Below are 16,679 nucleotides of genomic sequence, written 5' to 3' on the forward strand. Positions count from 1 at the left end.
GCCACGGAAACGGGAGCCAGCCACACGCAGAGGCTCAAGCCCACGGCCCTGGGAGGTGCCCTTTCCTGGGCAGGGTGGGCCTGACTGCCTGCTCCATCCAAGCACTGGGGCCTCGGGCCGCCCGGAGTTCCCACAGGAGGGTCAGAGCGGCATCTTCCCTGCAGGGCCCTCGCCCTGGCGCCCCCCGCCCAATGGCCCACAGCTGCACGCAGTTCGTCCACCGCTGGGGACCGCCCACTTGGACCCAAGCCGGCTCCAAGAGGGGCAAGAGGCCAAGGGTCCAGCGGAGGCCTCGGGCTCGAGTCCCAGGTGAATAGAGCAGCACTGGGTTCCCTCCTACCTCTCCGAGGCCAAGGCCTCCTTGGGACGGGTGCCCCATCCCCAAGAAAGTCAGTCGGTCTCATGGGGCAGGGGCAGGACCCACACACGGCCATGCCCTGCTGCTCCGAGAGAGGGGCCGGCTGTGGGCGCCGGGCTCTGCATGCACAGAGGGGAGCTGCCGCGCTCCACGGCCCAGGGTTCCACCTGGCTGGCACCACCCCCATGGGCAGCCATGGGCAGCACTGCCTGCCCCCGGAAGGGCAGCCCCTCGTCTCCTGGCCTGACAATGGTCCCTTGGGTCACCCATGACATCATCATGCACATTGTGACCGCTGCCCTCCTGGGACCATCCCTGCGTCACATCTGCACCCAGCACCAGCCTCACAGCCCGGCCCCTGCCCTGCACCAGGCCACTGCCCTGTTGGTGAGGAGGGTTGGAGGGGCAACCTCCCTGCCCCCTGCTCCGAGCTCCCCACCCCCTGCTCCGAGCTCCCCACCCCCACCTGGAACCTGCCGGTGGGAAGGCTGGCCCTGGACGGTGGTCACGGCCCCTCCCCAGGTGTAAGCAGTCCCCAGGCCGCCTGGTGGGGTCAGACCTCGGGCTGAACTTGAGCCCCAGACCGGCCAGGGGGATTGTCCAGGGTCTTGGAGAAATGGGTTGGGAGCCATGTCCAGGCTGAGTGGGGGCTCCCGTAGCCACCCCAGTGGGACCCCACCCCGTTCACAGGCCCAGCCCATGAGAGGCCAATGGGGAGCAGCCAGGAGGAGGGACTCCTGTGTCAGCCAAGCCAGCCAGACCACCACGCACGTGGGCACTGTGGGCCGGACCTGGAGGGGGCAGAAAGAGCCTCTGCCACGCCCGGACCCCCTGGGCTCCTGACCAGCCACCCGCCTGCAGACTCAGATGACACAAGCGCCGCTGGGCCCTCAGCTGCCCTCCTGGAGGGGCTCCTGCCTGGCGGGGGGAAGCCATCGCCCCACAGCACCCGGCCGGGGCCCTTCTTCTACATTGGAGGCAGCAACGGGGCCACAATGTGAGTAGCAGCCCTGGGCGGCCCTGGTCCCGCTGAGTACCCACCGCCTGCTCCCGAGGCCCTGCCCGGCCTCCGCTGGCGGCCCGCCGTCCCCAACCCCTTGCCTCGGCCCTCAGGTCACTCCCGCCCCCACCCCTCGCAGTATCAGCTCCTACTGCAAAAGCAAGGGCTGGCAGCGCATCCAGGACAGCCGCCGGGACGACTACACGCTGAAGTGGTGTGAGGTCAAGAGCCGAGACAGCTACGGCAGCTTCCGGGAAGGTAGCGGGAGCCGGCACCACGGGCGGGCAGCCTGCAGGGGCCTCCTGGGCCGGAGCACGGGGCAGGTTGGAGGGGTGGGGACCGAGGTCCTGCGCTCCCTCCACACGAGCCCTGGCCTCTGACCTCCAGGGGAGCAGCTGCTGTACCAGCTTCCCAACAACAAGCTCCTCACCACCAAGATCGGGCTGCTCAGCACCCTTCGGGGACGGGCACGGGCCATGAGCAAGGCCAGCAAGGCGCCGGGGGGGGCCCAGGCCAGGTGAGTCTGCCCCTGCCCCTGCACCCGCCCCTGCCCTTGCCCCTGCGCCTGACCACCCAGGCTCCCAGGCTGGCTCCAGTCCCTGCCTCTGCCCCTGCACCCGCCCCTCCCCTTGCCCCTACCCCTGCGCCCACCCCTGCCCTTGCCCCTGCCCCTGCCCTTGCCCCTGCGCCTGGCCACCCAGGCTCCCAGGCTGGCTCCAGCCCCTGCCCCTGCCCCTGCACCCACCCCTGCCCTTTCCCTTGCCCTTGCCCCTGCCCCTCCGCCCGTCCCTGCCCCTGCCCCTGCCCACCTGGGCTCCCATGCTGGCCCCAGCCCCCACCTGTCAGCACCTGCCTCCACCTTCCACCTGTCCTTTAAAGGGCCAAACACCTGTCCCATAAGCCCACCCTCTTCCCCGTGGCTGAACAGGGAAGATCCCACACATCCCCAACCCACTGGGCCTGACACCCACCCACCCATCCATCTCACAGACCCACCCAGGTACAACCCACCTGTCAATCTGCCTTCACCCCAAACACCCATCCATCCAAAATCCCACACCGTGCCCACCGTCACCCGTGGGTGACCTGAGTGAGGCCGTCCATCGCTACCCAAGTCTGGGCCATCCATCCTAGCGACTTCGTCCTCCTGCTGCCAGCCCCACCCACTGCCCTTCTATGGACCCACTTATCCCCCCCCGCACTTCATTTGGCCCAGACATTTTTGCACCAAGCACCCGCCCAGCCAACCGCAGCTGCCTCCATCTGCACCCCTCGCCCCTGGTTGCCCGTGACGCCAGCTTTACACCATGTCCAGCGTCCACTTCCAGAGCAGTTTCTAGAGCAACACAGCCGTTTCCCCCAGGCACCACCGTCCACCCAGCCACCTCCTTCCACCAAAACTCACGTGTCTGCCCACTCACCACCCATGCCCATCCCCCAGTCCCCACCCACTCCAAGCACCATGAGCTGGCCCCTCAGTCCAGGCCCTCTGTCCCCTGGGCTGCAGGTTGGAAAAGGACGCAGCAGTGCCCACCCTGGAGGACCTCCCGTGGACCAGCCCAGGACACCTCAGGCCACAGAGGTAGACTCAGCCCAGCTGTGAGGGGCCCTTCAGACCGAAGTTCAGACCTAAACCTGGTGTCGTCTGAAAAGGAGAAAGTGGGGCGGGGGTCCCACACAAAGGAAAATCACAGGCTAGAGTCAGAGGTTCAGCTAGGCCAGGCAGAGATCCACGCTGACCCCCCGCCCCCCGCCCGTGCACACAGAGCTGGGGCGGGGCCAGGGGCTCAGGCCGCGCTCTCTGCCCATCCAGCCGTGAGACACTGCCGTGAGCTGGTGGCTCACAAATGGCTGAAACGGTGCCAGCCGGAAGAGCAACTGTGAGGGAAAAAGCAGCCAGCGGGAGGGGCCTGGGTGGGGGTCAGCAGCCAGAAGGACGCAGCCAGCAGCACAGCCCGTGGTGGGGGCTGCAAAGGGGCAGGAAACGCAGAGTCCCTACAAGGAGAACGGCCGCGGGCGCCAGGTGCCAGTGCCCACGCTCCCTCCCGCTGGGCCACAGGCTGGGCCTCAAACCGCCCACCCAGCCTGGGGCGAAGGGACAGCAGCTCATCCTCCTGCCTCCTTGCCCTGCAGGGTCCTGAGAATGGAAGAATTTTTCCCAGAGACCTACCGCCTGGACCTCAAACACGAGAGAGAGGCCTTTTTCACCTTGTTTGATGGTGAGAGGCTGCTGGCCGGACACCAGGCTGGCCCTGGGGAGACAGGGTCAGGGCTGGACCAAGGCGGGGGCTGATGAGGGCAGGGCTGGGTCTGGAGGGGCTGCGTGGGGCTGGGACGAGACGAGGTGGTTAGGAAGGGGCCAGGGCTGGGCCTGGTCTGGGTGGGGACTGAGGAGTTGGAAAGGGGAGGGTCTGGCCTTCGTGGAGGTTGGGGTATGAGGGCACTGGGGCCAGGGCTGGAGCTTGGTCCGGGTGAGCGTGGTCGAGGCACGGGCAGGGGCCAGGCGTGTGGTTAGCGCAGGGCCAAGGTTGGAATGGCCAGGACGAGGGTCGCAGCCTGGAGGGGCGGGTCTTGGTCGGGCCTTAGGAGGGGCGTGGCCGGGTTGGGGCGGGGCTAGGTGGGGGCGGGGGCAGGGGCTCAGGCCGTGCTCTCTGCAGAAACCCAGATATGGATCTGCAAGCCCACAGCCTCCAACCAGGGCAAAGGCATCTTCCTGCTCCGGAACCGGGAGGAAGTTGCCGCCCTGCAGGCCAAGACCCGAAGCATGGAGGACGACCCCATCCACCACAAGACGCCGTTCCGGGGACCTCAGGCGCGGGTGGTGCAGAGGTGCGGCCGCGGGTGCCCGGAGGGGTGAGGGTCTGGGCCGGCTGACCCGGGCCCCACTGGTGCGGTCGGCAGGGCCGCCGAGGAGCCCTTGGCCGTGGAAGGCAGCCGCACCACCAGCCCCTGTGCAGACCACAGCCGGGCCCCGTGTAGCCAGCAGAGGGGAGGGGTTACACCAGGCCGCGGTCACAGACACAGGATCCAGGGTTGAGGGATTGGTCAGTTTGTCCTTCAGCTGGGGCCCCCTCTGCCCTGCAGGTGGCCTGGCCTGGGTGGCCTCCCGGCTGCCAGCCCCCCTACTCCCCAGCCCAGCCAACCAGCTGCAGCCCTCAGGCCTATGGCCAAGCTGACCACTCCTTCCCTGAGTGGGAAGGCTTCCTCCAGAAAGCCCTGTGGCTGCAGGAGGCTGAAGGTTTAGACCTGTCGACCTCACCCCCGACCCTCGTAGAGCCTCACTCTGGCCACAGCTGCTGTCCGCCGTCCCCAGCTTCCATCAGCTCCTCCCTCGCGTCCCTCCACCTGGCGTGCTCTCTCCGCCTGGCGCCCTCCCTCTGCCTGGTGTGCTCCCTCTGCCTAGCGTGCCCCCCTGCTGCCCACCTGGCACACTCCTTCCCTTCCTCTCCAAAGCCACCTTCATGCCCTCCTCCTCCAGGCAGCCCTCCAGGCTCCTACTGCAGTTATGCCCTGGGGCACCGATCAGGGTGCCAGGCCCTTCCTCCCAATTCCCCTGACATATTCATGCCCAGAAATGCCCCCTTTCCCTGGAGGTCACACCTGGGACAGAGGCGGGGCGCTGAGGAAATGGCCCAGGCACGGGGTGGGGTGTGAGGGGACGCAGGCCAGGCTGGCCCCGTGACTCAGCCCAGCAGCCCCGACGTGGCGCCCCCAGGTACATCCAGAACCCGCTGCTCCTGGACGGGAGAAAGTTTGACGTGCGCTCCTACCTGCTCATCGCCTGCACCACACCCTACATGATCTTCTTCGGCCATGGCTATGCCCGCCTCACCCTTAGCCTCTACGACCCGCATTCCAGCGACCTCAGCGGCCACTTGACCAACCAGGTAAGAGTCTGCCATGGATGAGGACCCTCCTTGCAGCCTTGGGATGAGATTAGAGGGAGGTTCTCACTGCTAGGGGATGCAGAGGGGGTGCAGCTACAGATGCCTGGAGGTGGCCCAGGCCGGGAGGTGTCTCAGGCCTGGAAGTAGCCTGGGCTGCCCCCACCAGCAGTCAGCACTGCCTCTCACCTCCCTCTTTTGGCCACGTCAGAAGAAGGGCGTGGCAGGGAGTCCGTTAGCTGGCGAAAGGGCTCAGAGCCCTGTAGCCCCCAACGTGCAGCCTGGCTCCCAAGCCGCAGCTGAGTTTTCTGAGGATGGGGTGTGGGTGGGCATGGGAACCGAGGGGATTCTGAGGCGTCAGAGGAGGGCCCTGTGGGCAGAGGTTTCTGGGGAAGGGTCTTCATGGGAGAGTCCAGGGTAGGGGCCTTCTGTGAAGGTCTGTGGGGTCCTCATGGCTGAAGGGGGTCTCAGTGGATGAAGGTGTTTGTGGGAGGGTCTTTGCAGGCAGGTCATGGTGGGGCCGGGGAAGCAAGGTTAGGGGGAGGCTGTCTCAGGGGACCCCCAGAGAACAGGCCTTCTAGGTTAGGGGGATGTTCTCTTGGGGACCCCCGTGAGGACAGGCCCTCTGAACACTCTGGGAGCCAGTCTCCAGGCACCGTGTGCCCCCAGTTCATGCAGAAGAAGAGTCCTCTGTACATGCTGCTGAAGGAGGGCACGGTGTGGAGCATGGAACGCCTCAACCGCCACATCAATGACACGTTCTGGAAGGCCCGGGGCCTCCCCAAGGACTGGGTCTTCACCACCCTCACGGTGCGTCCACTGTGCCCTCCAGTCTGGGGGTGAGATCCCTCGGGGCGGGGGCTATGGCCAGGCCGGGCACCAGGCACACAGATGTCCCTGGCATGCGTGGGTGGCTGTACTGAAGTGTGACCTGACCGTGTGGAACCAAACCCTTCCAGCATCTCTGCTCACTTAGCTGGTAGTGCCTGTCCCCAGCAGCCAGCAAAGGCCCGGACGGAAAGCCCAGCCGGGGGTCTGTCGGCACAGGTCCCTCTGAGCAGCCTCGCCATAGGGTCAGGGGACAGCCGAGAGTCTGTCGGCATGGGTCCCGTGGGCAGCCTCGCCATAGGGTCAGGGGACAGCCGGGGGTCTGTCGTCATGGGTCCTGTGGGCAGCCTCGCTGTAGGGTCAGGGGACAGCCGGGGGTCTGTCGGCATGGGTCCCTCTGAGCAGCCTCGCTGTAGGGTCAGGGGACAGCTCGGCTTCAGTGACAGCCACCGTGTGAAGAGTCTTTGTTCCTTTCACATCCTCCACTTGGCAGGCAGGGCCGACAGCAGCCCCTGGGCCTGGTGTCCTGGGGCAGCAGCAGCTGCCCATGCAGGCCCGGACTCTCCCTAGCTAAGGGCCATGTGCGGTGGGGTGTCCTAATTTTGCAGGGTTCCTTTCTGTGGGGTACCTGTGGGGGTACTTCAAACAACCCTGGCAGCAAAGGCCCTTGAGCGGCGCGGTGTGAAACTGGGATTAAAACGGGGCTTGGCCGAAGGACTCTTATCTGTCTTGGTCACCCTGGCCAGGCCCCGGAAGCAGCAGCCAGACACCGTCCTTCCTCACCCACAGGCGCATATCACTGTGGCTGGGACGGCGGCGCTCAGAGGAGCCTCCAGTTACTTTCCTCACATCTCCCAAACTCTCTCTTAATTGCGATAATTCACAGAACATAAAATTCACTATCTTAAAGTGTGCAGTTCAGTGGCTTTAAGTATTTCAAAAGTTGTGCAATTATCACCACCAATTCCAGAACATTTCATCACCTCAAAAAAGAAACTGCTAATCAGCCGTCACAGCTACATGGCCGGCCATTCCTGGCCGCCGCTGATGGACCTTCTCTCTTTCCTGTCTCCTTTCTCTTAGCGTGGTGTTTTCAGGGTTCATCCACGTAGTCCACGTATCCTTTTCTTTTCTTTCCTTTCTTTCTTTTTTTTTTTTTTTTTGAGACAGTCTCACTGTGTTGCCCAGGCTGGAGTGCAGTGGCACAATCTCAGCTCACTGCAACCTCCACCTCCCGGGTTCAAGCAATTCTTCTCTCTCAGCCTCCGAAGTAGCTGCGACTACAAGCACCCGCCACCATGCCTGGCTAATTTTTGTATTTTTAGTAGAGACAGGGTTTTGCCATGTTGGTCAGGCTGGTCTTGATCTCCTGACCTCAGGTGATCCGCCTGCTTTGGCCTCCCAAAGTGCTGGGATTACAGGCGTGAGCCACTGCGCCCAGCCATGTAACCCTTTCATACAACATTCTGTCATATGGATGGACGATATTTTGTCATCAGCTGGTGGACACTGAGTTTTATTATTGAGCTATGATGAATAATGCTGCTATAAATATTCACAGAAAAATGTTTGTATGAATATATATTTTCAGTGCTCCTGGGAAAATACCCAGGAATGGAGTCATGGGGTCACAGGGTAACACACTTAACTTTCTGAGGAACCAGGAATCACTTTTCCAGTTTCTCCAGATCTTGCCAACACTTGTTATTTTCTTTTCTTTCTTAAAGAATCACCATCCAGTCGGTGTGCAGGGATATCTCATTGTGGGTTTGATTTCCATTTTGCTAATGACAAATAACTGCATGTGTTCACTGGCCAGCCATGTATATTCTTTAGAGAAATGTCTATTCAAACGCTGTGGCTGTTTTTTATTGTCCAGTTGTGAACGTTTTTGTTTTGTTTTGTTTTGTTTTTTTTGAGACAGAGTCTCGCTCTGTCGTCCAGGCTGGAGTGCAGTGGCGCGATTCTCGGCTCACTGCAAGCTCCGCCTCCCGGGTTCATGCCATTCTCCTGCCTCAGCCTCCCGAGTAGCTGGGACTACAGGTGCCCGCCACCACGCCCGGCTAATTTTTTGTATTTTTAGTAGAGACGGGGTTTCACCGTGTTAGCCAGGATGGTGTCGATCTCCTGATCTCGTGATCTGCCCGCCTCGGCCTCCCAAAGTGCTGGGATGACAGGCGTGAGCCACCACGCCTGGCCAAAAGTTCTTTACATATTCTGAACACTAGGCCTTTATCAGACATATGATTTGCCAATATTTTTATTGAATATTGTGGCTGTCTTTTCACTTTCTTGATAATGTCCTTTGATCACAAAAGCTTTTAGTTCAGATGAAATCCAATTTATCCATTTTTTTCCTTTGGTTACTCATGCTTTTAGTATCATATCTAAAAATCCATTGTGCCAGGCGCGGTGACTCACGCCTGTAATCTCAGCACTTTGGGAGGCCATGGTTGGTAGATCACCTGAGGTCAGGGGTTCAAGACCAGCCTGACCAATATGGTGAAACCCCATCTTTACTAAAAATATGAAAATTAGCCAGGCGTGGTGGCAGGTGCTTGCAGTCTCAGCTACTTGGGAGGCTGAGAGAGAATTGCTTGAACCCGGGAGGTGGAGATAGCTGTGAGCCAAGATCGTGCCACTGCACTGTAGCCTGGGCAACAGAGCAAGACTCCTTCTCAAAAAATTAAAATAAAAAAATAAAAATCCATTGCACTTTGGGAGGCTGAGGCAGGTGGATCACCTGAGGTCAGGAGTCTGAGACCAGCCTGGCCAATGTGGAGAAACCCCATCTCTACTAAAAATACAAAAATTAGCTGGGTGTGGTGGCATGCACCTGTAGTCCCAGCTACTCAAGAGGCTGAGGCAGGAGAATCACTTGAACCCGGGAGGCAGAGGTTGCAGTGAGTGGAGATCGCACTGCTGCACTCCAGCCTGGGTGATAGAGCAAGACTCCATCTCAAAAAAAAAAAAAATTGCCAAATCCAGCAGTGTGAAAATTACACTTATGTTTCTTTCTAAAATGTTATAGTTTTAGCTCTTACATTTAGGTCTTGGATCCATTTCCAGTTAATTTTTGTGTATGGTGTGAGTTAGGGATCCAACAGCATTCTCTTGCATGTGGCTATCCAGTTGTCCCAGCATCATTTGTTGAAGAGACTATTATTTCCCCCATGGAATGGTCCTGGCATAGTATCAAAAACCAATTGACCAGAGCTGCAAGTGTTTATTTTTGGACTCTCAGTTCCATTCCATTAGTGTATATGTCTGTCTTTATACCAGTACCACATGGTTTTGATTGCTGTAGCTTTGTAATAAGTCCTGAAATTGGGATATGTGAGTCTTTCAATATTGTTCTTTTTCAAGATTATTTTGGCTATTCAGGGGCCCCTTACAATTCCACAATTCCATATGAATTTTAAGATTGGCTTTTCCATTTCTGGGGAAAAAGTCCATTGAAAAAAAAATTTTTTTTTGAGACAGAGTCTCGTTCTGTTGCCCAGGCTGGAGTGCAGTGGGGCAATCTCAGCTCACTGCAACCTCTGCCTCCCAGGTTGAAGTGATTCTCCTGCCTCAGCTTCCCGAGTAGCTGGGACTGTAGGCACGTGCCACCACTCCTGGCTAATTTTTTTGTATTTCTAGTGGAGACGGGGTTTCACCATGCTGGCCAGGCTGGTCTCAAACTCTCTTTTTCTAATTTCTTAAGGTCAAAGTTAGGTTATGATTTCAGTTTTTTCTTCTTGCTTAAGGTAGGTGCTTAGTGCTATACATTTTCCTCTGACCACCACTTTTGCTGCATCCATAAGATTTTGTGTGTTGTCTTCATTTTCATTTGTCTCAAAGTATTTTTATTTTTATATTTTATTTTATTTGAGATGGAGTTTCACTCTTGTCACCTAGGCTGGAGTGTAATGGCGCAATCTTGGCTCACTGCAACCTCTGCCTCCTGGGTTCAAGCAATTCTCCTGCCTCAGCCTCCCGAGTAGCTGGGATTACAGGCACCTGCCACCACCACCCGGCTAATTTTGTTTGTATTATTAGTAGAGACGGGGTTTCACCATGTTGGCCAGGCTGGTCTTGAACTCCTGACCTCAGGTGATCCACCTGCCTCGGCCTCCCAAAGTGCTGGGGTTATAGGCATGAGCCACGATGCTCGGCCGCAAAGTATTTTTACATTTCCTTTGTGAGCTTTTCTTTGACCCATTGGTTGCTTAAGGGCCTGTTATTTAATTTCCACATATTTGTGATTTTTCCAATTTTCCTTCTGTTATTGACTTCTAATTTCATTCCATTGTGTCAGAGAACATACTTTATAATTTCAACCCTTTAAAAATTATTGAAAAATTATTGGAGCTGGTGTGTTGGCACATACCTGTAATCCCAGCTACTCAGGAGGCTGAGATGGAAACATTGCTTAAGCCGAGGAGTTTGAGTCCAGCCTGGGCAACACAGCAAAACCCCATCTTTAAAAAAACAGCAAACTTACTATTCATTAAGTGGATCATTAAAAAACAAAAACAAAAATCACTTGAAACTTGTTTATGTCCCAGCATATGGTCTATCCTGGAGAATATCCATGTGCACACCACGAGAAGGAGGTGTATCCTGCTTTTGGGTGGAGTGTTCTGTAGATGTCTGTGCCAAGACCAACTCGGTCAGGGAGACCCTAACCCAGCGGCGCTAGAGGAATTAAAGACACACACACAGAAATATAGAGGTGTGAAGTGGGAAATCGGGTCTCAGCCTTCAGAGCTGAGTGCCCTGAACAGAGATTTACCCACATATTTATTAACAGCAAACCAGTCATTAGCATTGTTTCTATAGATATTAAATTAACTAAAAGTATCCCTTACGGGAAACAAAGGGATAGGCCAAATTAAAGAATAGGTTGGGCTAGCTAACTGCAGCAGGAACATGCCCTTAAGACACAGATTGCTCATGCTGTTGTTTGTGGCTTAAGAATGCCTTTCAGCGGTTTTCGACCCTGGGTGGGCCAGGTGTTCCTTGCCCTCATTCCCGTCAACCCACAACCTCCGAGCATGGGTGTTAGGGCCATTATGAACATGTCATAGTGCTGCAGAGATTTTGTTTACGGCCAGTCTTGGGGCCAGTTTATGGCCAGATTCTTGGGGGGGGCCTGCTCCCAACATGTCTGTTAGGTCTGTTTGGTTTATAATGTTGTTCAAGTCTTCTATTTACTCATTAATCTTCTGTCTCTGTATTGAAAGTGGGATATTCAGTTGTCTACTTCTCCCTTCAGATCTGTCAGTTTTTTGCTTTGTATATTTTGAGGCTCTGTTGTTGGGTTCGTGTATGTTTATGATTATTATATCTTCTTGGTTTATTGTTATAAAAATTTTCTTTTACTGTGCAGTAATAATTTTTGTGTAAAATCTATTTTCTGTGATATGAGTGTAGACACTCCAGTCGATATGAGTGTAGACACTCCAGTTGATAGGACTGTGGACACTCCAGTGATATCAGTGAGGACACTCCAGTTCTACTTTGGTTACCATGTTGCGTGGTACATCTTTTTCTATCCCTTTACTTTCCACCTATTTTTGTCTCTGAAACTAAAGTATCTTTTGTAGATGGTATATCATGTTTTTTTAACAAACTGTGTCAATGTCTATTAATTGGAAAGTTTAATTCACTTACATTTAGTGTAATTACTGATAAGGGGCCGGGCACGGTGGCTCACGCCTGTAATCCCAGCACTTTGGGAGGCCGAGGTGGGTGGATCACGAGGTCAGGAGATCGAGACCATCCTGGCTAACACGGTGAAACCCTGTCTCTACTAAAAATACAAAAAATTAGCCGGGCGTGGTGGCGGGCGCCTGTAGTCCCAGCTACTTGGGAGGCTGAGGCAAGAGAATGGCATGAACCCGGCAGGCAGAGCTTGCAGTGAGCCGAGATTGTGCCACTGTACTCCAGCCTGCTAGACAGAGCGAGACTCCATCTTAAAAAATAATAATAATAATAATTACTGATAAGGTAGGATTTACATATGCTATTTTGTTATTTGTTTTCTGTCTTAGGTCTTTTTTTGTTCCTCAGTTTCTCCATTACTGCCTCCTATTGTTTTAGAGAGATATTTTCTAGTGTAGCTCTTTTTTTCTGAAATGGAGTTTTGCTCTTGTTGCCCAGGCTGGAGTGCAATGGCACGATCTCAGCTCACTGCAGCCTCTGCCTCCTGGATTCGCGGTTCTCTTGCCTCAGCCTCCCTATGGGATTACAGGCGCATGCCACCACACCCGGCTAATTTTTTGTATTTTTAGTAGAGACAGAGTTTCACTACGTTGGCCAGGCTGGTCTCAAACTGCTGACCTCAGGTGATCCACCCACCTCAGCTTCCCAGGGTGCTGGGATTACAGGCATGAGCCACCACGCCTGGCTTAGTGTAGCATTTTAATTACCTTGTCATTTCTTTTACTATATGTTTTTGAGTTATTTTAGTGGTTGTCCTGAGGATTACCATTAATATTGTATCTTAATTTACTACAATTAGGGTGAGTGTGGTGGCTTATGCCTGTAATCCCAGTGCTTTGGGAGGCTGAGGCAAGAAGATCATATGAGGCCAGGCATTTGAAAGCAGCCTGGGCAACATAGTGAGACCCCATCTCTAAAAAACAAAATTAGCTCAGCATGGGAGTGTGCACCTGCAGTCCTAGCTATTCGGGGGGCTGAGATGGGAGGATTACTTGAGCCCGGGAGGTCAAGGCTTCAGTGAGCCACCATCAAACCACGTTACCCCAGCCTAGGCGACAGAACAAGACTCTGTTTCTAAAATAAAAAATGTTTTAAAATAAACAATTCAGTTTTTATTAATACCAAGTTAATTTCAAAAGTATACATAAACACTCCTCCTACACAGCCTCACCCCTCTCTTATGCTGTTGTCACAAATTACAGCTCTCAGTATATTTGTGTCCGTCAACATGGATTCATAATTATTGTTGTATACAGTTGTCTTTTAGGACAAAACAATCACATGCAAAAAATACATGTATGCTGTCTCATGTTTAATTACACAATGACTTTTTCTGGGGCTCTTTATTTCCTCCTGTGAGTTCCAGTTACTGTCTAGTGTCTTTTCATTTCAGCCTGAAGGACGTTAGGGCAAGTCTACCTCTGTTTTTGTTTATCTGGGAATGTCTTAATCTCCCCTTCATTTTTGAAGCAGCTTTTGCTAGATGTAGAATTTTTGGCCAACAGTATTTTTACTTTTGGTAATTTGAATATGCCATCCCACTGCCTGCCCTCACGACCTCCAGTGAGAAACTGGCTGTTCATCCTTCTGTGGATGCCTCATACATAACGAGCTGCTTCTCTCTTGCTGATTTCAACATTCTCTGTCTTTTGGAAGTTTGCTGATGAGGTGGTGGATCTCTGAGTTTATCCTACTTTGAGTTCATTGAGCTTCTTGAATGTGTAGATTGTTTTTCATTAAACTGGGATGTTTTCTGCCATTGTTTTTTCAAATATTGTTTCTGCTCCTTTCTCTTCTCTCCTTCTGGGACTTCCATTATGCATATGTTGGTCCATTTGACAGTGTCCCACCCACAGGTCTCTGAGGCTTTATTTTTCTTCCCTCTCTCTCTCTCTTTCTTTTTTTTGTTTTGAGACAGGGTCTCTGTCACCCAAGATGAAGTGCAGTGGTGCAATCTCAGCTCACTGCAGCCTCCTCCTTCTGGGCTCAAGCGATCCTCCGGCCTACCAGCCTCCCAAGTAGCTGGGACTACAGGCACGCACCACCACATCTGGCTAATTTTTGTATTTCTAGTAGAGATGAGGTTTCACCATGTTGGCCAGGCTGGTCTAAAACTCCTGTCCTCAAGTGATCACCTGCCTTGGCCTTCCAAAGTGCTGGGATTACAGGCGTGAAGCCACTGCGCCCGGCCTCCTTTTTCTTTCTGTTCCTCAGACTAAATAATCCCAATTGGCCTCTATCTGCAAACAACTCAAATCTGCTGTTGAGCCCTTCTAGTGAATTTTTTATTTGTTCTACTTTTAAACTTCAGAATTTCTATTTGATTCTCTTTTATAATTTTTCTCTCTTCACCGATATTCTCTATTACTTGATAAGACATCATCGTCATACTACTTCTTTTTAGGCAGTCTCACTGTGTCACCCAGGCTACAGTGCAGTGGCACAATCTCAGCTCACCACAGCCTCTGCCTCTTGGGCTCAAGCAGTCCTCCCACCTCAGCCTCCCAAGTAGGTGGGACTACAGGCATACACCACCAAGCTTAGCTAATTTTGCTAATTTTTTGGTAGAGACAACGTCTCCCTATATTGCCCAGGCTGATCTCAGACTCCTGAGCTCAAGCAATCCTCCTGCCTCAGCCTCCCAAAGTGCTAGGACTACAGGTGTGAGCCACGTGCCCGGCCAATTTGTGTATTTTTAGTAGAGATGGGGTTTCACCATGTTGGCCAGGCTGGTCTCAAACTGACCGCCTGGGGCCTGGTGATCCTCCTGCCTCGGCCTCCCACAGCGCTGGGATTACAAGTGTGAGCCACGTGCCCGGCCCTCACACTTTCTGTTAGTCCTTTCAAGTGGGATCTTCCAAGGAACCACTAGACATAAGAAAACAAATAATGACAATTTTTTTTTATAAATGAGGTCTCTTGCTATCTCCAGTTCTGGGGATGCACGCTGTTGTTTTTTTTGAGGCAACCACCGAGCTGGGGAGTAGAGGATGAAACCAGAGCACATTAAAATACAACATAATTCACGGTTCTCACCAAGATTCGAGATTTTATGTATCCCATTTGCTATCCGTCTCTTCTGCTGTGACAAACTGCTCAAGGGCAGAGATTTCCTGTGAGTTTTCCTCACTCTTGTATCTCCAGTGCCTGACACAGGACAGGAGCTGCAGGATTTTGTTGAGTGAGTTTCTGGCTGTGAGCCTGTGATGCTGAGTGCACAAACGTGTGGGCAGGTGTGGCTGTACAGGTGCGGGTTCAGACGGGAGTGCAGGTGGGGGATGTGGCTGTGGCTGTTCAGACCTGGGGTGTGATCAGGGCCTACAGGCCGCAGCCAGGATGCCTCCCTGCCTCCCTGCAGAAGCGGATGCAGCAGATCATGGCCCACTGCTTTCTGGCCGCCAAGCCCAAGCTGGACTGCAAGCTGGGTTACTTTGACCTCATTGGCTGTGACTTCCTGATCGATGACAACTTCAAGGTGCTGTCCTGGGCGGCGGGGGGCATGGTAGACAGATGCAAGGAGGCAGGGGCCATCTGCACACCCTGACCACACTGGCAGGCCCCAGGCAGACTCTGCAGTCAGCCCCCACCCTGCCTGCATGCAGCCCTGGGGACGGGCGTATCCATGAGGCTCATCTCCTATGCACCTGGGATGGAACTGCACCCCCTCCTCAGAGCAGCCCCCTCAGGCCAGAGCTTCAGACTCTCAGAGCTTAAGTGGACAAACAGGGGAGCGAGGCTATAGAAAGGAAGCAATCTCCCAGACCCATCTGTCTGAATGAGGACCAGGGCCTCGGCCTCTGCCTCCTGCCGGCCCAGTGGGCTCGGGCTGGGGAGGGGCTGACTGGCATCTGGGGCAGGTATGGCTGCTGGAGATGAATTCTAACCCAGCCCTGCACACCAACTGCGAGGTCTTGAAGGAGGTCATCCCAGGTGTGGTCATCGAGACCCTGGGTGAGCCCTCCAAGCCCCCACCGCACACCCCCACAGCCTGCCCAGTCCTGAATGCCCACCCGCCCTCTTCCCAAGTTCAGACCCCCACAGATGGGGCTCTTCCACCTCCCAAGGGCCTGTGTGGCAGCACCGCCCCCTGCCCCAACCTTCCCCACACCTCAGCCCACCTGGGTCCCACCCCTCACACCCTCCCCACCCCCTCCAGCCCCAGCCTCTGACCCCCACTCACCCTCTCTCACCCACCTGCACCAGACCTGGTGCTCGAGACCTTCCAGAAGAGCCTGCGCGGCCAGAAGATGCTGCCTCTGCTGTCCCAGCGCCGCTTCGTGCTCCTGCACAATGGTGAGGCTGACCTGTGGCCGCGCCTGGGGAGCTCCTGCAGCCTCCGCCGCCAGCTGCCCCCGCCGACCCGCCAGGCCAAGTCCTCCGGGCCACCCACGCCGCATGCCCCAGACCAGCCAGGCGCCCGCAGGCCTGCGCCACCTCCCTTGGTGCTGCAGCGTCCCCGGCCGCCCGGCCCCGACCTGGACAGCACCCACGATGGGGAGCCCCAGGCCCCGGGCACGGAGCAGTCGGGCGCAGGCGACAGGCACCCAGCGCAAGAGCCTTCCCCGGGGACAGCCAAGGAGGAACGCGAGGAGCCCGAGAACGCAAGGTCCTAGGGGCGGCCACCCACGCCCCACACCCCGCGCCCTATGCCCCGTACCCCGCGCCCCACGCCCCAGCCGCGCTGCCTGCCCTCAGGGACCTATAAAGCCTACTTTGTTACAAACACGGTCTCTGCAGCAGTCCTGTCACCTCAGCGCCCCTGAGCCCATGCCCACCAGGGTTGCCCCCCACCACGCCAGCACTGGCCTGAAAGATACTCCCCTGGGACTTCCCCAGGCCCCACTAGCCCCCAGTCCATGGCTGGGCCCTGTCCCTGGGGAGACTGTGCTGAGGGAGGGGG

The 16,679-nt window shown here is 55.5% G+C and overlaps 1 protein-coding gene across 1 annotated transcript; it reads left to right on the forward strand.

The window, feature by feature from the left end:
• The first annotated feature begins 191 nt into the window (after positions 1 to 191).
• TTLL10 (tubulin tyrosine ligase like 10) lies at positions 192 to 16,502 on the forward strand. The gene is made up of 13 exons (XM_030805721.1): positions 192 to 313; positions 669 to 745; positions 1,049 to 1,355; positions 1,498 to 1,616; positions 1,746 to 1,875; positions 2,866 to 2,940; positions 3,492 to 3,577; positions 4,016 to 4,187; positions 5,074 to 5,245; positions 5,912 to 6,052; positions 15,138 to 15,254; positions 15,637 to 15,730; positions 15,983 to 16,502. The coding sequence occupies exons 1-13, from the start codon at positions 192 to 194 to the stop codon at positions 16,390 to 16,392; spliced, it is 2,022 nt and encodes a 673-aa protein (XP_030661581.1). The 3' UTR covers positions 16,393 to 16,502.
• Positions 16,503 to 16,679: the final 177 nt, after the last annotated feature.

This window comes from Nomascus leucogenys, chromosome 24, assembly GCF_006542625.1.
Source record: "Nomascus leucogenys isolate Asia chromosome 24, Asia_NLE_v1, whole genome shotgun sequence".
NCBI classification, from domain to species: Eukaryota; Metazoa; Chordata; class Mammalia; order Primates; family Hylobatidae; genus Nomascus; species Nomascus leucogenys.